Source organism: Aythya ferina, assembly GCF_964211825.1.
Source record: "Aythya ferina genome assembly, chromosome: 3".
NCBI classification, from domain to species: Eukaryota; Metazoa; Chordata; class Aves; order Anseriformes; family Anatidae; genus Aythya; species Aythya ferina.
The window spans coordinates 15,685,268-15,712,841 of NC_140298.1; the positions used below are offsets into that span (position 1 = coordinate 15,685,268).

A 27,574-nucleotide genomic window follows, 5' to 3' on the forward strand; every position below is an offset into this window, starting at 1 on the left:
GGTGCAGCCCAGAATGTGGTTGATTTTCTGGGCTGCAAGCGTGCTGGGTCATGTGAAGCTAACTTGAGGCATTAGCATATTAATCTTCACCCTGTGAGTTTGGATTCCTACAAGTGGCTGGACTGCAGAGGTGGAACTGTAGGCAAAGCTTATGTTACGTGTTGCATTAACGTGTAGGGTTACTTGAGGTAACACCAAGTGTGCTCATCTTCCTGGGTGATGCTGTAGAGAGAAAGTTAACCCTGATCTCAGGAGAGCCACAAGCACAAAACACCTGCAAACTGAAAGTTTTGTTTTTCTGAAGAACTGCTGTTTGGGGCTCAGTGTTGCTGAGTTTCTCTGTAGGTGAATCAGAGGTTCCTCTGCTGCTTTGTCCTGGGGAGTGGTGGTGGTGTGATGCTTGCAAGCAATATTCATAGTGTTTTCTGGTTTGAAGTTCAAAGTTCCAGAGACAGAGAACGTTTACACTGTTACTTGAAATGTTTTTTACGTCTCCTGAAAGTGTCCTCTCTCTATCCCCTATCAAAGAGAAAATTGGAGACTTTCCCATTTCCTACATGTCTACGCTGTTTTGGCTGTTCTGGTTCAGATTAGATAAAGACACAGTAGAAAATTAGTTGATTCCATTACTATGTTCTCTCTCAACTGGGAGAAAAATGAAACCAGGCTGAGCTGTAAACAGTCTGGTAGACTTCTACAGACTCTATGAACAGATCTGATTTTTACCAGGGAGCTATGAAATGATCATCTTTTCTAGAGGGCAAAAATAAACCCCTAGAAACATGAGTGTGAAATGCTCTCCTATTTCAGGTCACAGGCAAGGACAATATCATTCAACAGTAATGCTGACTTATTGTGATACTTGGTAATACACAAACATTCCTGTAGTACCCATCATGAGGGTGCTAAGAGGGAAACTCAGATTGAGCATTTGTCTGAGACCATTTCTGATTGGAAGACTAAGTAAAATATTATTATGGATGAACAAGTGATAAAGGAAATGGTATTTCTACTACTGCACTATGTAACTGAGGCTCGCAAAGGTTAAGAAGTGGAAATAGTAATTCAGTATGCTTCAGTTTTAAAAAAGGCAGTCCTTTCTAATTATATTAAATATCATGGGGCTGAGATCAGGTTATCTCAACAGGTTACTGTACTTCAGCTGATCCACAATAATAATTGTGTATTGAGGTTTTAAAGTACCATGCACAATGGAGTTCTATTCCGTATCATGTTTAGCATGATAGTCAGAGGCCAAACTTAAATATTTTTAAGTCTTATTATTAAGACTTAAACTTGAAACTCAGATTTGCTTCCTTGTTTTATATGAGGTTACGTAAATTCCTATAGATGCTGAAGAGGTATAAAAAAAAAAAAAAGGGGGGGGTGGAGGAAAAAAAAAAGAAACATCTCCCTTAGAGTTTTTCACATTCTCGGCTACACAACTAGATTAGGAATACAACCAAAAATAATCTCTACAGTCTATTATCAGCTATTAGATTAATATACTTTGCTAATGCAGCTGTGCGCTGTGCACAGTACTTCTGCACAAATGTAAGGAAGTCAGGGAAACTTATTTTTTCACTTGCAGGTATGTATGCATCAAGTAAGGTTAAATAAAGGTCTGCACTTGTGTCTGTAAAACATTAATTTCACTTGAAAGTGCCTTGCCATTTACAGTGCAGCACCACATTATCTTATTTTGGAAAAGGTGATAATATATTCACCTTTTATGCCACTTCATTTTGCCTGCACCTGTCCTATTCACTGAAAGGTGTTCTGTTTTTTTTTTTCCTTTGTCATTTTTTCATCTAAAAGAATATGTATATATATATATGTATAGAAATATATATAGCAAATAGAAAAGCAGGTATGCAAAGTGTAGGTTATGAATAGTATAATTATGAATCACTGTGAAATTAGTCGGCTTTTTTTTAATCCTCAATGCCTTTGATTTCTTGTAAGTGTTGTGAAAGGGTGCATATGTCATTATCATTAGCATGCCATTTTTCTGCATTTCATATATTTTCAAAAGAAGAGATGGCATTAGGGCCAAAACAATGTTGTATTTCTTTGTATATATTTCTCTATATAAGCATATGAAAGAAACAGGTGAAGCAAGTAAGCTATTGGATCCATGGGAGAAAAGTGTTGAAATCTATTCTAAACCATAGTTGAACCAGCTGCAATAAAGAAAAGCTATGGTTATTCTCCCAGGATAACTGGGAGATTGCTCTGCAACTCACACCTGAGGTGGAAGAAGGGGAGTGCATGTGCTAGGTGAGGCAGATCCCTCACTGACACCTTATAGACATGGAAAAGTAGGAGATAGAGAAAGTCAATAGTGAAATGCTAAGACAAACCACAAGGAGAGAATAGGTATGTTTAGAACTTGATTAAGCAACTGAGAAAGTAAATAAATTTAAAAATTAGTTTTTCAGACTCATTCTGCAAATGTCAATATAAAATGGTCCTTTTATAGTTTATAAAAAAAATCATAGCTGAAGAGGTGATAGCAACATGAAGAAAAGTACAATTTAGTATGGCAAGAGCTTCCACAGGGTTGTGGAAATTTCTACAGAGGTGTTCAGCAGCTGCTTAACTGTGTAAATGGAAAATGCATGTAGTACTGGAAGTTGCAGTCAGATATTTAAAAATAAATTAAAGTGGAAGAACTCCTGAGTTAACCACTCAGGAGTGGGAGACCTCCAGAGGTGCAGAGCTACTACGAGGTATGTTGCCAGGATAGTAAGAGAAAGAGAGAGCAGACAGAAAAGCTTTGCTGGAGAGGTGAAGCTGAGTCTGGAAAGATCAAAGTGGTATTCATACCAAGAGGTATGAAGTGAAATGTTTCATTGCGTTGCACATGGTAGTGTAAAAACATTAAGGGGTTTTTTAACTTTTAAGAAAAGTACCAGTACGAGCAACATGAAATTTCACATAAGATTGCCACTTATTATGCACAACCCCCTAATGTCATGCTGTGCAGTTCTTTCTTTTTCTCCTTAATTTAATAAATGTCCTTATTCAGGAATATAATTACTTCTAGAGGAGAAAAAAAAATCATGAAACCCTTAAGTTAAACTTTTAATGCTCTTTAAAAGTCTTTGTTAAACTCTAAATGTCCTATTCACATGTTCACTTTAATAATTAAAAATGAAGACATGCCAATATCTCAATTCTCTGGAAAACTAACAGCCTTAGTCCTGGGTATGAATGTTGTGAAGCCTCCTTAGGTGGATGCACTCTCACACACAGGAGTTTACAGGCTAATCTCAGCAGAAGAATGAGTCTTGCTCATCAGTGAGAACAAGATGCTGTCTGTTTCACAAATGCCTTTCATTCCTGTCAAGCTCAGATCAGGAAACTCCATTTGTCACTTGGTACATCCTTGTCTTAATGATTTGGAGTTAGCACAATGTGATGAAAAGACTTTCTCCACTCGGGGGAAAAAAAAAAAAAAAAAAAAAAACACGAAATGCAAATCCTCATACTTCTTCCAAGTTTCCAAGTGACACTCTGAGGCTTTCCATTTTGAAACCCTAAAAGGAAAGAAAGGTGTTTAATTCTCTTGGAGGTGAGGGAGGGGGACAAAGAAAGAAAATGAGCTTTCATCTTCCTTCCCCCTCCTTGTCTTGGTCTTGGAAAAAGAGAGAACTCAATTTGGTGAAATAACTCATTTGGAGTATCAATTATCCATCAAAGCAACGTCCTGGACGTACTGAACTGTCAGGAGGCTTGTCATTGCCACATGCAAGCCTTCAGAAGTTAAATCTGAGGAGGGAAGATGTTGTTGGAAATCTTTTCCTATATGACACACTGTCTTGCTAAAACAACTCTTAATTAGTTCTTCTTTTTCTCCTTCCCTTCTCCCCCTTTATTTTATTTTTTTAATATGCAGCACCAGGGAAAAATTGGAGTTAAATTTAATGTTGGAACTGATGACATCTCTATCGAAGAGATCAACGCAATCATTAATGACGGAAAATACCATGTAGTACGTTTCACGAGAAGTGGTGGCAATGCCACATTACAGGTGGACAACTGGCCAGTTATTGAACGCTACCCAGCAGGTAAGTGCTTACACAAACTTTTGTGTGTAAAAGGGTGGGGGATATGTAGAGAATTGATCATTTTGCTCCTCTTTTAATGCTCCTTTGCAGTGTTTTAGTAGCTAATTAAGTAGTTAAAGAGTCTGGAGCAATATGCAGTTCATGATGGTAGCATTTCCTAATTAATTTAAAAGCATAAATTCAAGTTATTACTGGAAGTGAAAAAATACAGTTATCAACGTTTGAAAATGTGAGTTTATTCCTTGTTTTCATTGTTTTTTATTGGAATTTTTTTGTTGTTGTTTGTTTTGGTTTGGTTTGGGTTTTTTTCTGGGGGGAAGGGGGGAGGGAGCGGAAAAGGCTTTGACAAAAGCTACAAAGTGACTCCCAAATCGATCTCCAACAGATTGGGTAAAACATTTCTGAGGAATCGGTTATCTGTGTTCTTTTAATTACAAAAGGTTATTAAAATGTTTGAATTTAGTAGAATTGTTCCAAGTGTAAACCAAAAGGTGTTCAGATATTAGTTGAAGAACCAACCAACCAAATTAACATGTCTTCACTTAAAAATGCAAACTATGCTATATTATTTATGTAGGGGATGCTGGTTACTTCAACATGACCACTTGTGTTAATATAGAGCTTCCTTGATTGGGCCCATATTTAATTTTATGCAAATGTCATGCACTGAAGATTACCTTATTACTTATTTTATTCATTGTTAAAGGCAACAGTTTTTTCAGATATGCAAACCCTTTCTCACTGAGTACTGCTACTAAGCTATGAAGGGTAACTTACAAATGTGCACGTTATCTGTTAACAGTTGGTATAAGTGTTTTTACTATTAATAAAAAGCAGCAAATCCAGAGATCTAAGTGAAAGGTATTCTGGGTTGCCTATTTGCTATTACAGAAATGATGGTTCTGATTTAACAGTAAAGGTTTTTTTCATTTTAATGGTGGAACAGGAAATTGGATAAGCCATTCTCTGTTCCAATTATTGGTATTTAGGATTTGTTTTTTTAAGTTGGTGTTTGGGTAGCAGTCCAACAGTTAAACTGATCAAAATAAATAAATAAATAGAAAAATATTCCTTGGGTGAAATACCATCTTTCGGATAATTTCTTGGAGATAATTTAGAATTAAATATAAAAATGAAAATATGGATCTCAAGTGAAATTACTATAGCAGGCATTGTCTGAAAAAAAAAAAAAAAAAAAGACAACAATTTGTATGCTAATATGTTATGAAAGAGTGACAGTTCTGGCTCTTAGCCATGATTCATGGCTTTAGGTTAGAGATATATCTGAGAAGTGTTAAACTCTTGGGAAAAGAGTTTGGAAGATACTGAATGAAATATGTCCTATGATCTTTCAGATATTCCTGTTTCCTCCTTGTTTTCCAACTTTTACAGTGCTTGACAAATGGTAGCTGAAATAAGATGGTAGAAGCTGGGGAGAAGCATGTTTCAGTTAATGTCTGAGCAGTATGTAGCAGAATGGAATACATATATATATATAATACATAAATTATGAGTTTGAAAACATTTTCTTTTTCTTGTCTGTTCTGTTTCTTCATGAAAATACAACATGGTTACAACAAGGATGAACTGCAGTTGAGTTCTGAGGATATTGGCACACAGAATTTATTTACACTGAACATAGATTGATACAGAAAACAGAGTGATTTCCTTGGGATAAGATTACTGGAGGTCGATTTTTTTCTGTGACAAAAACTAGAACTTTCTGAGTTTCTTCAAGCAATCCATACACAACCTACATTTGAACGCATTTTCAGTTGTTTCATCAGAGAGGGTACAGAATTCCTTGACTTATGTTATTACTGGATCTTCCAAGACTACTGTTGGTCTTCAGTTTCCTTAAGTTTCTTTAATTTACTTTCCTTTAGTAATATTTTATGGCTCTTTTATTCCATAGCATTGCTTTTGAAATCCATCCTCCCCATTTTCATCTTCCATTTCTTTTCCTCTCCTTCCATCATGAAAGTGTCTAGCCATACCTTTATTTTATATTTCCATGCTTTTCCATCAGGTTAGGTATTCTTCACTTACATCCTTTTTAAACTAGTTTCTTCATAGACTGCTATTGAGGTAACTTATAGAAAAGACACAGGCCTGTCCAGAAGACTATAATGCATTTGACCAAAGTTTATACTGCTCTGAAGAGATTAATGGCACTCTATTAAAAGATATCACTGCCAGTTCAGTTCTAAGTGTGATATAAGACAACACAGTTTGGCAAATGCTGCTGCACCCAATTTAGATGTCCTGCTGCTGTTGCTGTTTTAGTGACTGACAATAGTGTTTGGCAGTAGTGATTAACCAACAAATTTGCCAATTGCTCCTGTTTTTGATGGAGGACATTTTGCAGTTGTACAAGTTGAAACAAATTTAATGTCATTTGCATGAGTGAGGGCTCATTAGCTTTCAGTTCAGTGCTAGAAAGAATATTCTTTTTGCTTTGTGCTTGTTTTCTGATTAGTATTTTTTCCTGCATAATTTTTAACGTATCCACACCACTGTACATAAGCAAAGGCTTATCTCTTCTAATTTTGGTTGTTGATTTTTTTAATTATTATTTTTTATTAAGAATAGAAGCAAGATTAGCAGCTTAATTAGTAAGTTTGCTATTCTTAAATACACTGGATTTCCAAAACAAACAAACAAACAAATAATGGTTGCCTAAAGCATACCAACTAATCAATTTTCCTCTCTCTACAAGGAAAAAATATATTCTGAATTACAGTTCTGGTTGGAGTGTCTGAGTACAAGACATTGCACGTTGCTTGGTTTTGATCAGCATCTAAAAATACAGAGTGAAAATTTTCTGAGAGGAAGTTCTGGTCAGGGTTTCAGGATTTTCCTGTTTCATTGCCTACATAGACTTCCCACAGCCCCATCTAACTGCTGCAGATAATGGCACAGAGGATGGTTTTGAGGCCAACTAACAGTCAGTGTTGTGTTATCTGCTAGAAAGATGCCTGTGGGCACCCCAGTTGATACTTCTAGTAAGCAACTTTTTCAAAAGAGCTTGCCACAAGACTGTGTGGGATTTGTAGGAAGCCTGAATTCAGTCCTATGTCTCTGGAGCTGCTCAGAGTTCAACTCTCTTGTAAAGGGTCTTCCAGCTGGTGCAACACACATGGTTCTCTAGTGTTGCTTCATCAGCAGTCAAAGAAGTAGACGTCTTGCAGGAAGTATCATATCTCAGTGCTCCATTGGATTTCCACAGCCAGTTTCTGCAATTTGTTCTAGAGCTGTATGAAATTCAGACATGATCCTGGTTGATGACTACAACCTACAATGTTTCTTTTGTACATGATTCTCTGACGATATTCAGGACTATTGTCTGGGCCAATCCACCTTCAGTTTGTATCTGAGCAGATGTGAAATGAGAGAGACATAAAAGGGAAACAGGTGGGATGGGCAGTTGTCGAGGATAGCTACCCTTTTAAAGGTTGCTGTCTGTTTCTGGATTATAGGGGGAGATTTTTTTTTTTTTTTAAATCCTAGATATTTGAAGATCTTCAACAAGGGATAACATGAATGGAAATGGCCTCAAGTTGTGCCAGGGGAGGTTTAGGTTGGATATCAGGTGAAACTTCTTTTCTGAAAGGTTTGTGTGGCATTAGGATAGACTGCCCAGGGAAGTGGTTGAGTCAACATCCCTGGAGCTCTTCAAGAAACGTGGAGATGTAGAACTTAGTAGCATGGTTTAGTGGTGGACTTTAGTACTGGATTAAAGGTTGGACTAGATGATTATAGAGATCTTTTCCAATCTGAATGATTCTATGATTAGATTAGGGCTGGATGATTTTCAGAAACATGGGTTTAAAATTCAGTACACACATGCTTTTGGATTCCTGTCCAAGTGTTTTTGTGTGTGTGTGTGACGGCAAAGTTCCTCTCTTGCTGTTTCTCTGAGTGCAGTGGCAGTGCAATTTCTGCCTTTTGTTAAATGTTCATCCTGCTTTCCCCCTTTCTCATTCTGTCAATTTCTGAAGGGTAGCCGTATGATTAGAAATGTCATATTATAATTTTGTGATATCTGACTAAAATGTCCAGATCTGTAATGCATTTGTATGTTCCACCTATCTTAACTAAATTTGATGTTAAGCTTATTTAATGTTTGCCATCCCCCTGCATCTGCCTGAAGAACTTTAATATTTCACCTTGGCTTCCTTTTTGGATAGTGATTTCCGATTATCCTAACCTGGATGCAGCATAATTTCCAGTCACATTAAACAGGAATGAGAAAACTGCCGACTGTGCAGTCAGAGTTCCTGATCAATAGACTAACCCAATTTTACCCAATGCACATCCTTTCTGCTCCTTATGTCAAGGCCAGCCCCCTCGGCACAGCCACAGCACCCAACCCCGCGTTATGGGGGGATTGGGGCCATGCCTCACCAGGGGCGACCCAGGACAGTGGCACAACCAAGCCGGCCGCACACGCCGGCTCTCGGAGAGCGGCTGACAGGAGGGGGCTCTGCCAGAGCCATGGCGACGGCACCCAGACCGGCCTAGAAACAGCCCCAGGAGGGCGGTGCCACGGGGTGCCTGCAAGGCACGGGGAGCAGCGCCCGGTGCGTTACAACCGCCCGCAGCGTGCTGCAGTGGTGGCTGTTGGAGTTCCTGTGGTGGGGCACAGGGGTTCTGTCCCTCCTCCCTTCTGAGACCATCCTGTCTGCTGGCAGTCTCTGTGACTGCAGTTTTTACCATGGTCTCCCCCAGGCAGAGAGCATGACCCAAAGGGAGGGCCTGTCCAATATCACAGAATAGTAGGGGTTGGAAGGGACCTCAAGAGATCATTGGGTCCAACCCACCTGCCAAAGCAGGTTCCCTAGAGCAGGTTGCCCAGGTAGGCATCCAGATGGGCCTTGAGTATCTCCAGAGAAGGAGATTCCACAACCTCCCTCGACAGCCTGTTCCAATGCTCTGTCACCCTCACTGTGAAGAAGTTCTTTCGCATGTTGGTGCTCCATTTTGTGGCCATTGCCCCTTGTCCTGTCTGCACAAACCACTGAAAAGAGGTTGGCCAAATCCCTCTGTTTCCCACACTTAAGATACTTGTAATCATTAATAAGATCCACTTTCAGTCTTCTTTTCTCAATGCTGAACAGACCCAGGTCTCTTTCCTCATAGGGAAGATGATCCAGGCCCTGTATCATTTTTGTGGCCCTCCGCTGGACTCTTTCCAGGAGATCCCTGTCTTTTTTGTACCAGGCAGCCCAGAACTGGACACAGTACTCCAGTTGAGGCCTGACGAGGGCAGAGTAGAGTGGGAGGATCACCTGAACGAGGGGATTGAGTGTACCCTCAGTAAGTTCACAGGCAACACCAAGTTGGGAGTGTCGATCTGTCTGAGGGTAGGGTGGCCCTTCAGAGGGATCTCGATACGGTTGGACTGCTGGGCTGAGGTGAATGGGATGAGATTTAACAAGGCCAAGTGCTGGGTCCTGCACTTTGGCCACAATAACCCCATGCAATGCTATAGGCTTGGGTCAGAGTGTCTAGAAGACTGTGAAGAGGACAGGGACCTGGGAGTGTTGATCAATGCTTGGCTGAACGTGAGTCAGCAGTGTGCCCAGGTGGCCAAGAAGGCCAAGGGCATTCTGGCTTGTATCAGGAATAGTGTAGCCAGCAGGAGCAGGGAGGTGATCATCCCCCTGTATGCCCATCCCCCTGTATGCCCATCTCACCTACTATGGTGAGACCGCACCGTGAGTACTGTTCAGTTTTGGACCCCTCACTAGAAGAAAGACATAGAGGCCCTGGAGCATGTCCTGAGATGGGCAACAAAACTGGTGAGGGGTGTAGAGCACAAATCCTGTGAGGAGTGTCTGAGGGAGCTGGGGTTGTTTAGTTTGGAGAAGAGGAAGCTCAGGGGAGACCTCATTGCACTCTACAGCTTCCTGAAGGGAGGTTGTGATGAGGAGGGCATCGGCCTCTTTTCTCAGATAACTAATGATAGGACTCAAGGGAATGGCCGCAAGTTGAGCCTGGGGAGATTTAAATTAGATATCAGGAAAAACTTTTTCTGTCAGAGTGGTCAGGCACTGGAATGGCTTGCCCAGGGAGCTGGTGGAGTCACCATCCCTCATAGTGTTCAAGAAGCGCCTGGACAAGGTGCTACAAGATCTGATTTGGTAGCTTAGTGGGTAGTATTGGTGATAGGAGGACAGTTGGACTAGATGATCTTGTAGGTCCTTTCCAACCTTGTGTTTCTATGATTCTGTGATTCTATGGTTTTCTTATCTTCTCTGTTTCAAAATTTTGTTTTATTTTGCTCTTTTGAATGCCTGTTTGCTTTTGTGGCTATGGTACTGCACCACAATAGCAACTCCAGCTACTACTGTGAATTGGTTGCTCTTGTAAATTTAGTTAACAATTACAGAATGAAATATAGATTTGCTAAGAATGCATTTATAGGAAGAAACCAAAGGACTTATTAATTTGGGTCAAAGTGAACTGATAATTATGGCCAAAGGCGAAACAGAATAACAGAATAACAAGAAATTGGGTTTAGTAATGTCAAAATATTAATTTCAGTGTTTTCTAAATAAAATGTTCTAAATTTTCATGTCAGGGTTGCCCAGTGTTTATAAGCAATTATAGTGATCTGAGAACAAAGCATTTCATTTAATTTGAAGCAACCTTTTCTTCCATACCTGAAATAAAATCTGTTTCAGTTCAAATCAGATGGTTGTGTGTGTGTACACAACACCTTTCTCACAGCTATATTCATAACCATATTTCATAATAAGAAAAACAATTTTCTTAATTTTCTAATTTTTTTCCTTTAGTAGCAAAGGATGTACAATTTACCAGTCTAGGAAAGTATATCAGAAAAAGCTAGCTGACTTTCTAAAACCACAATAATCACCATTTATTGTGAAGAATTTTCAAAATCACTTTTCTGTGAATAACACTATGCTTTATGCTGTCAGAGGGAATTTGCCCAATGCTGACCCTTAAAAAAAAAAAAAAAAAAAAAAAAAGGCATTTTACCAGAGGGAGCCTTCCCTTCAGGATTTTCATCATAAATCGGGTTGTTACATATGGATATAAGATGATCTACTAGCTATTGGCCTACTGGTCCATGGTTTCAAAGCTATTCACAGCAATTCCTGAGACCCAGAAGCAGTTTGGAAGACACAGTCTGCTGTAGACAAATATCTATAATGAATCCTTCCCAGTCAAACCCAGTTCTTTCTGGCCAGCCTTAGGAAAGCATAACTAATTACATAACTTTAATACTAAATTGCAACTGTACTCGTGCTCCACAGTTAAGCACATGTTGTCATAGCCATGTCTCATAGACCTACATTTGATGACACAGGCATCTCACACAAGCGATTGACACAAAGATTGTCCAAAATACTACTACTGGAACAGATGTATCTCTGTGATTATGGAGTATAAATAATGAATGAGCACACATACCAAAGAAGTGTCTATGCGATAGTCCTTGTATATTGACAGAAGATTGAACCAGAGGCTAACGATATTGTCAGTGCTGAGTAGCTCTGTGATATGGCAATTGGCAGCTGAAGTTCTTAGGACTTGAGTATAATACAGAACAGTTCTGCCATGAGTTTGGGTTTTAGTTTTTTTGTTTGTTTTTGTGTGTTGTTTTTTTTTTTTTCTTTATCACTTAAAGATAATACCCTGAGAGCACAGGTGTCGTAGGGACTTTCCCTGAATCTGTGGGCTAAATTAGATTCTAATTGCAGAACATCTGAAAGCTAGGTGAAGGGGACATCACATTTAAATGCTTCTCTTGTTCTCTGTGTTCTGGAAACTAGACAGTGTATTTGCCACCTTTTCATGGGATACACCTGACTTTATATGCTGAGAGTCAGCTATTACAACGCACCCTATTTAGAATAAGTGATATCCATTTGTCTCGATTTTGTAAGTCGAGATTGACCATAAAATTAACAGAAGACGTTTGTGTTGGTACACTTGTTTCTCCAGAATGGATTTGTATTTCTCAAGAAATTCATGTAAGTGTATAACATGCATACCTTTAGGCTTATAAATACCTTCCAAATTCAAGCCCCCTACAGCTAAATCTGAATACAATTAAAGATCGGTTTCTCAGGTCGTAGCATGGTGTCCAGAAGAGATTTTGGGCTCTTTCACAAACATGCTTTTGAATATTCTAATAAAATGGACAGACAGTCTGTTATCAACATATCCATGCAAAATGATAATGGTGAAGGAGGCAGGAACCTAACAAGTAAATGGTCATTCAGCATTTGCCTTGCCTTGCATTTGCTGTAGGGTCATTTTTGAAACCTCCATGGCTGTTGCTGTTGGGACCTGGGAATTTCAGGGTGTTTTCCATTCTTAACTATTATGAGTCATTTTATTGATTTATTTATTTGTCTGGAAACACATCATCTTCGCTTTTTTTTTTTTTTTCCAGACTCGTTTCCTTCATTCGATAGAATACCTCCTGATTCTTTCTCTCCCATGCTTTTCTTTGCTATGGTCAGAGTTTTGAGACTCTGCAGTCTGTTCTGTCATGTTGGTAGATCAGTCCCAGTGGCAAACATTGGGGATTTGAACTCCCTATTCTGATGAGTTGCAAAGCTCACAAACTTAAAAGTCTCTCAATACTTAGTAGGGGCAACATTCCCCTGGCTGCATCATTGGTGCCCACGTGGAACAACAGCAGCAGATAATAGTCATTAGGCTATATGAAGCTTGGAAGTCTCTTGGGGACATCCCTGATACAAGCCCCGGGTAAGCAGCAGACTTTTCTCAAGAGCAGAACTGATCAGCCAGTGGGTGCCTCTGTACTTCTCAGAGGAAAGTCTCCTACCACTGTCTCCTTTCCTTAGTTGCACTGGTTTACACAGGGAGCAGACCAGGCTACCTTACTCAGCTCCACCTCTCTGCAGTGGATCTTTCTTTTTCAGTCACCAGAAGGGTGAAGCTGTTTTGTAAGGGCACCTCAGGCTGTGGGGAAGACACTGCCTCACCACAACCTAGCTGACAAGCCATGTCCAATTTGCATTCACCCCTCCTCTGGTCACCATGCTCCTTAGAGGCTGCTTATAGAGGAGTGCAGGGTTCTGCTGTTACTGCTGCCCCCACACACACACAGACACACACCTCTCATGTGAGCGGCTGGCCCCTGGCAGGTCGCTGTGCTCCCCTCAGGCTTCGTTGGCTCAGGAAACACTGCTGTAGGCCACAGTCCTCTGCCCTTCTGTGGAATTCACCCACCAGGAGCTGATCACCTTGGTGAGTCTGATGCACCTCCTTGCGTGCCGGTGGATCCTGTCAAGCCTCAGCCGACCTCTTGTCTTAAAGACAATCTTGCATGATTATAAAAGCAAAAGTCTGGTGGAGGCACTGGTCTTGGAGACGGGCATTGATGACCTGGGCTCACCTGATTTTTTTCGAAGTGTCTCAACAGTACTGTGAGGATTGAGGAAAACTTTATCTGTGCTTCTCAATCCTTTAGCCATATTCCCAGAGCCCTGAAACCTCTTTTGTTAGAATTTAGGCTTTTTGTTTTAACACCACAGGTACCCAGATTATTTGTTTTTGTTTAAGTCTCAAGATCCTTTGTCTTTTAAATTTATTTTACTTTTTTTGAAAGGACATTTTAGCTTGAGTTTTGCCAACTCATTTATGTTCCTAATTCTGAAATGCATTGCTTTTTTTTTTTTTGTGGATCAAGTCTGTTTTTTTCCCTTCTTTCTGCAATATACTCTATGATAGCATAGTTATTCAGCCTAGTAGTTATTCAGCCTGTTTTTAACCTTGCAGATGCAAGTACAAATTATATTTTTTTATGCTTTTACCTTAAAGAATTTCCAAATGACCTTCCTGGTTGAGTCCATCAACCCCTCAGACTGATTACATAATGTGGTTTCCTTCACTTTATCAAATTTTGTTCTTTTGAAATCAAGATCTGACTTACAGGCTTATTTTTAGTTGTCCTTGTATTAATTTGAATCAACTCACGATCACTCAATCCAAAAATGTCTCCTACAATTAACTTTTCTCTATTGCTTTCATTATTTATTCAAAGTCAAGTTAAAATAGCATTATTTCTCATTTGTTTTCACTGGACAAAATCTTCAATGGGTATTATAGGAAGCTGATCTCTACTTGTATTCATACAATTCAGGTATAACATGAATGAAAGAAGGTATTTTAGCAGTAAGTAAAACAATTTAAAAATAAGGCAAGGAAATCTGTGACACTCACTTCAGCAAGTCCTCCAGAGCATAGTAAGGTGCAAGAAGCTAATTTAGCAGGAATTAAAATAGATTAAAAATTAATCAGACTTTCTGAGACACAAACCACCATTTAAGTGATGGATGTAACTAGGCCAGTATGCTACCTTACCTTTCTTAATATGTGGTTGCACAACTGATTTCTTGCACCTTTTTCTGATGTATACAGCTCTGATTACTGTTTAATCATGACCCAATGTATTTTCCAGCATGTATCCAGGTTCCAGTATGATTTTATTGTAAACGTGAAAGACTGATTCTAACAAAAATGGTGATTTTTGTTATGTAGAAAATGTAGAAATCCTTCTACAGCTTATCCAAAGTCAATGAAATACATTTTTTTAAAAAAAAAAAAAGCCTCGCCCTTTGAGAGATTAACAAATTGTTCTGTCCTGCTCTCTTCTTTAAATAAAGAGCCTGGGTAATACCCAAACAAGACTAAAGTAAGTCTCTTTTCAGAAAGTGGTTTCAGTAAAGTTTCCCAAATCAGCTTTTTAATTTGACAGTTTATCATTTTTTTCCTGTCAGATAATGCTAGATAATAGTGCTTCTCAGCACTATTAAGTCAGCAGACGGATTTTCTTTTTTCCTTTATTTTTCATCTTGGATATCCTGGTGAAATACAAAGGCTCATCCCTTCTTAGACTTGATAGATCCTGTAATTAAATTCAGATCTTGATAAAACGTGTGATACAGTTGTCATTACTTGATCACAGAAGACATTACACCTTTCAGTTAAATACAGCAAGATGGCACAATGCATCTAGTTTAGAAGGAGAAAGAAAATGTCAAATGAGCAATGAGTCAGAAAGAGGTGCTCTAAAATACTAACTGAAATGAATATCTGCTCTTTTTGTGTCTTGTGGTAACGGCTGATGCCTATATCTGTTTACAAGAATTAGGCATAAGGTGATATGGAAACAGTTTAAGACCACAAGTTGTGGAGATTCAAGTTAGAGGAAGGAACTGGAAAGTGGAAGTGAAAACAGACCCCACAATGAGACATGGCATATCTGTCACAGCAGGTCCCCCATTCACCTTTTCAGGAAAGCCATTATTAACAATTTATTGAAAGTCAGATCTCAAAAGATGAAATACTGCTAATACGTAGAGATTCTTTTCCACACATTTATTTAATTTGAACCTTAGAGGCAAATTTTCCATGTAGCCTACAGTATCATAACTTACCCAGTATAGCAGGAAAAATTAAAAATCAAATATTAAATGTGGTGTTGGTTAAAAAGAAAATAATTCAATCCAATTATTTAACAAGTAGTTTTTAATACTCAATAGCTTCTTTATATTGTAATACTGATAGAATTAATGTCTTAAAGTATATTTGTCAGTCTGGCAGAAGCATGTTGTGAAAGCCAAGCATTAAACACCATATTCCATTATTTCTCTTTCCTTTCAGCCTGTCCTCCAGTAGGTTCACAACTGACTTGTTTGAGAGCATGCAGGATTTTATGTAACATGTCACTCACTAAGCCAAACTAATATGTACTAACTTAAGTAAAACTGCTTGTGTGCAACAAATACTAATGTATAAGCATTGGCATGGTTGTAACTGTGCTCCTTGTCTTAGATTACTTGGTGGGTATACACATGCATTTCCTCTAACGCTGATATGGATGCTGCCATTGGCTGATAGAGCATGCAAGAGAAAAGCGTAACAGTGTACTTCTGTCGTGTGCTCCCCCTGCAAAGCTGTTTGTTTCCTATAGCTTCTGGGGCAACCGTGAAGTCTGTCTGAAATGGGAGTCTTGCTCAGGACAGAACAAATCAGTGCAGTGTTGAGCCTTCCAACCAGACAATCTATTATATGGAAAACAAAATTTTTTTTTTGCAAAGTCATTCTGATTTAGGTGCTCTTGGAACATGAGATATTTTTTTATTTGGGACACATTTGTGCACATGTCCCCAGATGTATTTTGCTGGTGTTGTGAGTTGTGACAGGAGAATAGTACTTTATGTCTTCAGGATAAGAGCTTGCATTAACCTAATTCAGAAACAGTTGCTGTGTTCGTACTGCAGCAGGGTAAACAGCAACTTGGTCTGTCCTAGATACATTTTCAAGAGTTTCAAACACCTGATTTCATGGTTACCTGTGTTAACCAGGTATCCAGAAGGACACAAATCATTGCTGTCTTGAATGTATGAATATATACATGTTTTAGACTCTCTTTCATGAGAGACATGTAAACACAGGAGAGCATTTTAATATTCCAGCAGCTGTGTACATCCATGTCTTCATCTTGCCATGTGGTTATATTTTTGCAGTCTCAAGCCATGATTGTTAAAAAATATATAAAAGAAATTTAGAAACTGTGGTGTCCACACTTTCAGGATAACTTTTTCTGTAGTACAGATTTTGTGATTAGTGGCAGCTCCATTGTAACCAATTCTGTGGTTATATTCTACAATTGTATTATATCATGCACTTAAAAATAAGTTCGGAGTTAAGTTCAAGGAGTACTCAGTAAGTTCAAGGAGTACGCAAGTCAGTAAGTTCAGGGAGTTACCTTGACCCTAGCAAGGTGTAGCTAAACCACAGTCTTCTTTTTGCAGACTATTCTACCTGTCAGAAAAAGTGACTAGCTTGTATGATTTATACAACCTAGAACCTTTACGAGCTGCACAAGAATTAGATTCTGTAGTACAAACCATTTCAAACACATTTGAAGCAGAAATCAAACACCCATTGTTTTATTAGATGTAAAATACGTAGCGAAACACATCCTGATTTCACCCTCTTATTGGTGGGCATTAACTGAATTAAAGGCAGTGAAGTTATGGCCTTAGAAATTGGTTTAATTAAGATGTGAATGGACTAACAGAGTGCAAAGCACAGATCATGCTTTCCTAAATTTTCGCAGTAATGGGGAGAGAGAAGGAAAGAAACAGGTGAGTCCAGGTCATCAAAGCCGGTCATCAAAGCCTTGCTCCCAGACTGGTACCTCCACCAGAATTTGGGTTTCGTAAACATAGAATTGTTGAGGTTGGAAAGGGCTTCCAGTATCATCTTCTTGCATCCCCCCAGGGGTAACTGCACTGCTGCTTCCCTAAAGTGCCTGTACACCAATGCACAGAACATGGGAAATAAACAGGATGAGCTCGAGATCTGTGTTCGGTCATGGGACCACGATCTTGTTGCGATCACTGAGACATGGTGGGACAGCTCGCATGACTGGAACGCTGTCATTGAGGGCTATGTCCTCTTTAGGAAAGAAAGGCTGGGGAAGCGAGGGGGTGGGGTTGCCCTTTATGTGAGGGAGCAATTAGAGTGTACCCAGCTCCAGCTGGGGGAGGGTGAAGGACAAGTGGAGAGCTTGTGGGTAAGACTTAAGGGGTGGGCTGGTGGTGGGGGTCTACTACAGATCTCCAGATCAGGAGGAGGAAGTCGATGAGGCCTTCTACGAGCAGCTGCTAGTAGCCTCACGATCACGAGCGCTGGTCCTCATGGGGGACTTCAATTACCCAGACATCTGCTGGGTAAGCAACTTGGCCAGGCACGAGCAGTCCAAATGGTTCCTACAATGCGTTGAGGACAATTTTCTGATGCAGGTGGCGGAGGAGCCGACAAGGCGGGGGGTGCTCCTGGACCTTGTTCTTACCAACAGGAATGGCCTTGTTAGGGATGTGAAGGTTGGGGACAGCTTGGGATGCAGTGACCATGAGATTGCCTAGTTCCATCTGGAACTCCACCAAGGAAGTAAGGCTAAAAGCAGGATTGCTACCCTGGACTTTCGAAGAGCCGACTTCAACTTCTTCCAGGACCTGCTTGGGAGTATCTCATGAGATAGGTTGCCAGAAGGCAAGGGTGCTTGTGAGAGTTGGGCTACATTTAAGCAGCACTTCTTCCATGCTCAGGATCTTCATCCTGAAGAATAGGAAATCGGGGAAGGGGGGCAGGAAACCCACATGGATGAGCAAGGAGCTCATCAATAAGATCAAAAGGAAGAGGAAGGTCTATGAAATGTGGAAAGAAGGCCTGTCCTCTTGGGAGGAGTATAGATGTGTTATCAGGGCCTGCAGGGACACGACAAGGAAGGCTAAAGCCCACCTAGAGATGAGGCTTGCAAAAGAGATAAAGGATAATAAGAAGTTTTTTTTTCAAGTATGTAAACAGCAAGAGGAAGACTAGGGATAATGTGGGTCCCTTGCTGAATGAGGGGGGTGTCCTGGTCACGGGAGACACTGAGAAGGCAGAGATACTGAATGCTTTCTTTGCTTCAGTCTTTGCTCCAAGGACACTCCCCCAGGACTCCTCGCCCCTGGCAATAGGACAAAGGGAAATGGAGGGTTCCCCCCTGGTGGACATGAGAGTGGTTTGAGAGCGTCTAAATGGGCTCAACGCACACAGATCTATGGGTCCTGATGGGATGCATCAGCGTGTGCTAAGGGAACTGGCAGATGTGATCGCCAACCCGCTCTCTATCATCTTTGAAAGGTCCTGGAGAACGGGTGAGGTGCCTGAAGACTGGAGGATAGCCATTGTCACTCCGGTCTTCAAGAAGGGCAGGAAGGAGGATCCAGGAAACTACAGGCCAGTCAGTCTCACCTCTGTCCCTAGAAAGGTATTGGAGCAGCTTGTTCCGGATGCCATCTCCAAGCAATTGGAAGAGAAGAAAGTTATGAGGAGTAGTCAGCATGGATTCACCAAGGGGAAGTCATGCTCGACCAACCTCGTTGCCTTCTGTGATGGCATCACAAGCTGGGTAGATGGGGGGAGAGCGGTGGATGTCATCTACCTTGACTTTAGCAAGGCTTTCAATACTGTCTCCCATGATATCCTACTAGCAAAGCTGAGAAAGTGTGGGATAGATGAGTGGACGGTAAGGTGGGTTGAGAACTGGCTGACTGGCTGAGCTCAGAGGGTGGTGATCGGTGGAGCAGAGTCTGGCTGGAGGCCTGTGACTAGCGGTGTTCGCCAGGGGTTGGTGCTGGGTCCGGTCTTGTTCAACATCTTCATCGACGACCTTGATGAGGGAATAGTGTCGAAAAGGACCTGGGGGTCCTGGTGGATGACAGGTTGACCATCAGCCAGCACTGTGCCCTTGTGGCTAAGAGGGCTAATGGGATCCTGGCATGCATTAAAAAGAGCGTGGCCAGCAGGTCAAGAAAGGTGTTCCTCCCCCTCTACTCTGCCCTGGTCAGGCCTCACCTGGAGTACTGTGTCCAGTTATGGGATCCCCGGTACAAGAAAGACAGGGATCTCCTGGAAAGAGTCCAGCGGAGGGCCACAAAAATGATACGGGGCCTGGAGCATCTTCCCTATGAAGAAAGGCTGAGAGACCTGGGTCTGTTCAGCCTGGAGAAGAGAAGACTGAGAGGGGATCTCATCAATGTGTATAAACACCTGAGGGGTGGGGGACAGAAGGATGTAGCCAACCTCTTCTCAGTGGTTTGTGGGGATAGGACAAGGGGCAATGGCTGCAAGTTAGAGCACAGGAAGTTCCACACTGACATGCAAAAGAACTTCTTCACAGTGAGGGTGACAGAGCATTGGAACAGGCTGCCTAGGGAGGTTGTGGCGTCTCCTTCTCTGGAGATATTCAAGGCCTGTCTGGACGCCTACCTGGGCAGCCTGCTCTGAGGAACCTGCTTTGGCAGGGGGGTCGGACCCGATGATCTATCGAGGTCCCTTCCAACCCCTACAGTTCTGTGATTCTGTGATTCTTTGGACATGCTTCAGTACTTTTTTTTTTTTTTTTTTTCTTGCAGTGAGAGGCCCAAAACAAAGTTCAGCCTTACCAGAGCTGAGTACATGGTAACAATCACTTCCCTAGTCCTGCTGGCCACACTGTTTCTGATACAAGCCCGGATGCTGTTGGCTTTCTTGGCCAACTGAGCACACTGCGACACTGCTGGCTCATATTTAACTGGCTGTTTACCAGTACCTCCAGGTCCTTTTCTGCCAGGCAGATTCCCAGCCACAAAGATTTAGTATCTCACAGTATTTAGCATTGTTGCAGCCTCACCTTGAGTATTGTGTGCAGTTCTGGGCTCTGCACTATAAAAAGGATGTTAAGATACCTGAAAATGTCCAGAGGATGGCAACAAAGCTGGTAAAGGCATGTCCTTTGAGGAGAGGCTGAGGACACTTGGGTTGTCTAGTTTGGCGAAGAGAAGGCTAAGAGACAACCTCATTGCTGTCCACAGTTTCATGAGGTGGGGAAGTGGAGAGGGAGAAGCCATTCTCTTCTTGTTGGTAACCAATGATGTGATTCAGGGAACAGCAAAAAGCTGTGCCAGATGAAGTTCAGAATGGATATTAGGAAAAACTTATTTGCACTGAAAATACTGGAATGGACTTCCTAGTGAGATGATTGATGCCTTATACCTGCCAGTGTTCAAGAGACAGTTAGATAATCCCTCAAAAATATGCTTTATCTTTTGGTTAGCCCTGAAGTGATCAGGCAGTTGAACTTGATAATCTTTGTAGGTCCGTTCCAACTATTCTGTTCTGTTCTATTTTAGTGTTCTGATTTTCCTCAGTGGACTATTTCTAATGGCCTTTCTGGTGCAGCATCAAATTTAGTGGACATGAAGAATTTAAATGAAACACAATGTTTTCCAGGTTAAGTGTATATATAGAATGGGAAAAAAAAAAAAAAAAAAAAAGATTCCCCTGTTTTACAGAGATGATAGGCAGTAACAGACTTCTGGTTTAAAAGTTCAAAATTGCAGTTGCGTAATATGGAGAGAAGAATAAATATGCCTTTTTTTCAAAAGAACAATCTGTACTCAAACTTTTATTTCAACTGTATCTGGGTGTAGGAAGAAGTTTGGAAAATAATTCATTTTTAGAGTATAGCAATTGCCTCACAGCAATTTTCAACCAAGGGTTTCTTGAGCACCTCACTTCAGGGGCCTAGTCCTGTAATTCTCTCTCCTGCAAATTCATACGTGTTTTTGTCTAAGCAATGATAAAAACTCAGACTGAAGACAGTGCTATGGTTTCACGAGAGATACCCGTAGCTAATAGCTGATAGATACTCTGTAAATGTGATTAGCAGTGAGTATAGTTAATTCTTCATCAGTCAGCTTGAGTTAATAAACTCAGTATTGTATAAAACAAATAATTACCAGTGAGTAGCACTCATTGACTGGAAACACCTCCAGTGGGAGAATTGTACTGGGCTTGAATGTATGTAACACTTCTATAAGTGGCCTGGAAGTCTGCATAACATCTGTCACTGACGATGCATGATAGTTAGGAAAACAACCAAACAAAATAAAGGTAAGTAATAGGCAGGGCAAACTGTGGTGTGTGAGCATGATTGCTTGGGAAGCCAGGAGAAGTTAAAGAAAGTTAGACTTCAGCAGTGCTGAGTTCTGAGGCATAGATCTAAGACCAAAACATGAAGGTTATGGTAACATAACAAGGTACGATGTCCTGGAAATACATGATTCCGAGAAGCACTTGAGGGATATCATCTTTCAGACTGCTGAGGATGAAACATCATGTGTTTCTGTGACAAAGGAAATTATGGAAATTGCTCTGTGAGCACAAAAGGCTGAAATGTAGGAATTGCTGAGGATTTTGCCACCCTTACAACAATTTGAAAACAACTCTGAAACAGATATCAAAGCCTGTAACTGTACCTCATGTCTGTGGTTCTATGGGGAAAAAAAAAAAGGAGTGTGTGTAAAAAGAGCCCCAAAGAGGTTCTTTCTATATTGATTTATAGTGTTGAAACAAAAATTAAGAAATGATTCAATCACAGTGTAAGTACTTTCAGGGGGAGAAAACACTATGTGCCTGCAGTGTTTTAAAGCCATTCTTGGAAAGCCATAACCAGAACTAAGAAACTGAAGTAAAAAATAGAGTGTGCTTTCAACAGTGAGCCTTCAAATTTATTACTAAATGATTTTCCTTTATTGTGTGTCATCATGTTCATATAAAATATTTTCCTGGAGGAGCTGTTTGAGCCCATTACATGTTACAAATTAACCAAACAATAAAATTTTGGCAGAATAGAGAATCAAGTGGGTCAACGTTAATAACCTGTGATATACAGATCAGATCGTACCTCTGTCTATATTTAGAGCATACTATCAATTTAAAAATACTTAATTTGTATAGTAAAATTGTGTCCCTAATGCAGATATAACTATACCTTCCCAGGAATTAAGCAGTTAATACCGGAAAATAAAAATGTTTCCAGATATAATTTCTGTAATTTTTATATCCAGAAACAATACAGCTGTACAGCAACTATAAAATGCTTTAACATGTTAGTGCTAAGTTGCAATTCAGAATTGCTTGCACAAATTCAGAATCTGCTTGCACAAGAGTTGGTGATTGCATATTTCCTTGCAAATTTATATATGTTTAACTTCTTTACCGAAAGAGTTGTTAGACACTGGAACAGGCTGCCCAGGGAAGTGGTGGAGTCACCATCCCTGGAAGTCTTTAAAAGACGTTTAGATGTAGAGCTTAGAAATATGGTTTAGTGGGGACTGTTAGCGTTAGGTCAGAGGTTGGACTCAATGATCTTGAGGTCTCTTCCAACCTAGAAATTCTGTGATTCTGTAAATTGTTCAATATTGATTGTTTTTTTTTTTTTTTTCTTTCTGTGGAAAAAGATTAACTCTGAAAACCAAGGAGGTAAATTTAGACCTCCACAAAATTTAACTGCTAGTTTTGGGTTGTCCATCTAAAATGTGGCCTTACTAACTTCAAAACAGAGTGTCTTCTACTATGAAAGTGTGTTTTGGGCAAGAGCTTAAAGATTTGAATATTCTGATTTAGCTAGTACAGGTCAAATTCCTTATGTTAGATGTGGTATTGAAGCAGGTGGTTTTCCCTTCTGCATCCCAAAGGCTACTTTGCAGCCACCCGAGACCTGAAAATGTCAAAGATCTGTAGCCTCAGTGGCCTTTTTAGGCCATGATTTAGCAATGTATTTGAGAACTTCCTTCTGTGGTTGATGTCCAGCATGTCTATAAGTACTTCTGAAGAGTAGATTGCACTGAAACGGACTTTCAGTAAGAATGATAGGTGACAACAGGTAGATATTTCTCATATCTATCCTCCTCCCCTTAGAGGCACTTTATCCAGCAATGGCTCTTTTTCCCATCTAGACATAGATTATATGAGGAGCCCTGAAGCACAAATTTCAGGAATGTGACAAATATGTTAAGATAATCATCTCTCCCCTCCCTTGAGACCTTTCTAAGTCTTAGAGGAAGGTAACTTAGTATAAGAGGTTTTAACATAGAAACACTGTTTGAGGAATACAGTTCTTAATTTTCTTCCAGATCAGAATCTCAAAGCACAATAAAATGTTTCATGATAATTCTCAGTCTTCTCAGACTGCACAAAAAAAAAAAAAAAAAAAAAAAAGCTAATAATAATCACAAGGGGAAAATATTTTGCTAATTGGAATCTCTTTGCAATTTTACCAAAAAACAGCTGTGTTTCATAAAAGTTATGGTGACATGCTACATGTCACAGATAAATTTGAGTGGAAAATAATGAGGCTTATGTATGTATATAATTGGGGAATCAAATTATTTTACTTTTTAACAGATAGAATTAAGTCACTACTGGAAGTCTACCCATGGCCACTATGATATTGTGTGGTGGACTGCTCATTACAGTTCTGCAGTCCTAAAACACTCCTTTTTATCTCAGTTAGTCTGTTTATCTAGTCTGTTTCTGTTATTTAGTTTCTGTTTCTATACCTTGCCAAAAGCATTAAGAAAAAAAAAAAAAAAAAAGCTCTGTGTACAAGTTTAAACCTTAAACCTTTCAATTTGAAATAGATTATTTTATAGTAAAATGTCTGCAAGGCATAAATAAACAAATTGAAATGCCACTTTTAGACAGAACTGAAAGTCTGGAGCTTGCTTTGGCCAAGGGCTACTTTTTAGCTGCACTGCTGACACAGAACAGATTCTTCTCTCTTAAATGCCATTTTCTACCTGTATGGTGCATTTGGTTTCTTCTGCTTGGCAAAGGCTTGTCCAGATAATGACCTCAGTTTTGTTCTTTCTATTGGCTTGCATGTAATCATGCATATTCCTAGGAGAATGAGCTGACACAGCTTCAGCAGATACAGTTAATGTGACAAAACATCTGTATGGTTCAGGACATTGGGGCACAGTGGTGGTGAACTCTGGTGTTATCAAGCTTCATGAAAGAACATGAAATCAACAATTTTATGTTTTACAGTTGCAGTCAAGTTTGTCTGCTGTTGATGAGGGTTGATGCTGATTGCTTTAGATTTCTTATGTTTATTGTGTCTCTGGTCATGTAATGAGTGTGAAATTATTCTCACTATTCCCCACATTGCTTCCAAACAGTCTGTTAGAGCAACTCAGTTGCAGTGGCTTTGGTGTACACAACTGAAGTCCAAACTATTTTCTCTTATATTACATTGATTATTGCATAAGCAAGAGCAAAATTTAATCCCTGGGGATGTTTTTTGTTGTTTGTTTTACGCTGTTTAAAATAAGTTTTAATGTTGCAAATGGTCCAGAAATAATATATGAAAAACATCGTTTCCAAAAGCCTTTCACCAGCTACAATAAAATGCAATGATATGAGCAATTGCACGGTGTGTCCTTTTTCTGTCCTCAGCTCTTGCAGTGTGGATGAACTTAATTAGGAAGTTTGTGCGTAGTTAATAAGACCTTTCTTATTTATGGCTTCTACCTGAATACTAGATACTCATGGGATTAGAGACCAATAGAAATTTAAATAAGAGCTGAGCATGGTGTTTTCCATTTGCCATTGTTCATTTATATAATGTACTGTTTCTGTCAAGAGACATTCTATATAGTAGTTCTTTGCTAGTGTGAAATGAAGATCATCCAGATTGCTACCTGGGCAAAAGTCAGAAGAACATATTCAGTAGTTGCTATCTCTGATCTAGCTAATTTTAGATACAGTAGGGTTGAAAAATTCTTCATTTTCCTGCTGTTGAAAAACTATTGAACAAGAAACTGCTTACAGTCAACTTCTGGTTAAAGTTCTATTGAGAAAGTAACCTTAAATGCTGTGACATTATGACTTAGAAACAGTTAAGAGTCCTTTTACCTTGGAGACCTGCAGAATGTCACTCTTGGAGTGATGTGGGACATGGTACTGTACTTATAACAATTCATTTTTTATTCTTTAATCTTCCTCTTTAATGATTTCTATCAATTTTCTTCCCTATTTTCGCAACAGCCATACATATTAGCCCCGTAATGCTTCACAGGCAGCACAAAAGATCTTTTTAAAACACCTGATAACAAAATATGACCTTTAATTTATCAGACAAGTCCTGTGTTTTCTTATCTCCTTCTTGTTGCTTTTCATCTTCTCTTGCTTGCTTTTGATATAATACACCAATCTCAAAGTAAGCAATCCAGAACTGCACAAACCAAGACCAATTGCATTATAGTAAGGAAGTGAGAATCAGGAAGAGTACACTCTTAGTTTAATTACTAATTAATCCCCTAAAAAATAATCAAAAACAAAACAGAGCGGAAGGTGGTTGATTTGAAGCGAAGGTTCACATCTCCCTGAGAGGTTAATGAGAGTTCTCAGTTTTATCCTCCAGAAAGTTGCAAAAATACGGTTTAATATATGGTTTAATATGCAAGCATGAAGCAAGGAACTTGCAGGTGAGGATAAAATGTTTCAGTACAGTGTGTAGTATCAGTGGAATGGGCATCAAATTGCACATACGTCTTTCAATAAATGTAGTAATTGGGTTCTTTAAGGGAACTTTGGTTGTTGCTTTGTATTTGATTGTATTATAAGCTACTGATGTGTGATTTCACTTTGCAGTGAAGACTACTGTCAGTCAGTCTGTAAATAGAATATTCTTTTGGGATAGTTAATATGCATTATGAGAAATTTGGTATTCCCTCTAGGGAGAAAAAGGCCATATATATTATGGCCATTTACTACAAATTTGGCAGATTTGACACATTCAAGTTTGCTTAAGTCATAGCATATGGCAGTTTCTTTTTTTATAGGTTAGCTCTTCTGTAATAAGGTAAAGCAGTGTAGAGTTGCAGCCTTACTTATTTGCTACAAATTCTTTCTCTGATTTTAGAGTTTCTTTGGATGTTAGTCATTTCACCGAGATGACTGTAAGGTTTGTTCAGGATATGCAACAAGAAAAAATGCTCATCCTAGAATTGTGTGCCTACCGTTCCTTCGAACACTGGAGGAAGCCCAAATCAGCCTTTTGGTTATTTAGCTCCACATATAAGAGTCTTCCAGAGTGACCACTGCATACTCCTCCAGATCTCCTAACTTATAATTCTTGTTGTAATGGGTAGTCCTGTCAGGCAGAGGGAGGGGACCTAAAAGATGGAGAGAAATGGAAATAGGCCCCTGTTTGGCGTCACAGGCAAGCCCACTCCCTACCCCCTCACCTCTCCACGTGCCTTTACACAATCGATTTGAGGCTTGGGAGCTTGAGGGATGAGTAGGTGAAGATGTCAGCCTCTTCTCACAAGTAACTAGTGATAGGACTAGAAGGAAGGATAGGGCTAGAAGGAATGGCCTCAAGTTGCACCAGGGGAGGTTTAGGTTGGAAATTAGGGGACGTTTCTTCTCAAAAGGAGTAGTTAGGCATTGGAACGGGTTGTCCAGGGAGCTGGTAGATTCACTGTGCAACTGTTTACAGAAAGGTTGGATATTGTACTTAGGAACGTGGCTTAGTGGGTCGTATTGATGGTAGGGTGATGGTTAGACCAGATGATCTTGGAGGTTTTTTCCAACTTTAATGATTCTATGTTGTACAAATTTTAGACCACAGTCTTTGTATTTTCAGTGTATTTGAACATTAATGTATCTTTGTACATACAACTGTAGGCACGGTAATAGTAATATATGATTTAGGAGGACTTTACTATGGACCATTAATGAGACTGGGCTTTCATTTCCTAGCCTGGCCATGTGATACAGTATGGGGACAGCTTGCCTCTATACCCTAGAGCCACAGTTGTTTCATCCCATGCTTTGCAGCTGACACTTTAGTCAGGTTTCATCCTTAACCATATCTGGAAGAATGATACGGGTCTCTGCCTTCCTCCTGCAGATGTCAGCGAAGTTATGATTCAGAAGTAGCACTGTCAAGATCATGATGAACAAAACTAGGGAGAGGGGGGTTGTTCATAAATGGAGATAGACCTCAGTTACTTCAGTTTGTTATTTTATTTCCTAGGAGATCACTGAGACTAACAAGGTGGATTTGTATTCTGTTGAAGGGTTTGTTTCAAAGAAAATAT

The 27,574-nt window shown here is 39.9% G+C and overlaps 1 protein-coding gene across 33 annotated transcripts in view; it reads left to right on the forward strand.

Moving 5' to 3' along the window:
* The window catches only part of NRXN1 (neurexin 1), a 723,656-nt gene that overhangs the window by 598,939 nt on the left and 97,143 nt on the right, over positions 1 to 27,574 (forward strand). For all 33 annotated transcript variants that reach the window (XM_084513032.1, XM_084513021.1, XM_084513050.1 and 30 more), the window contains one exon: positions 3,902 to 4,073. In XM_084513032.1, coding sequence (XP_084369158.1) covers positions 3,902 to 4,073 — 172 coding nt within the window. The remainder of the gene's footprint in view (positions 1 to 3,901; positions 4,074 to 27,574) is intronic.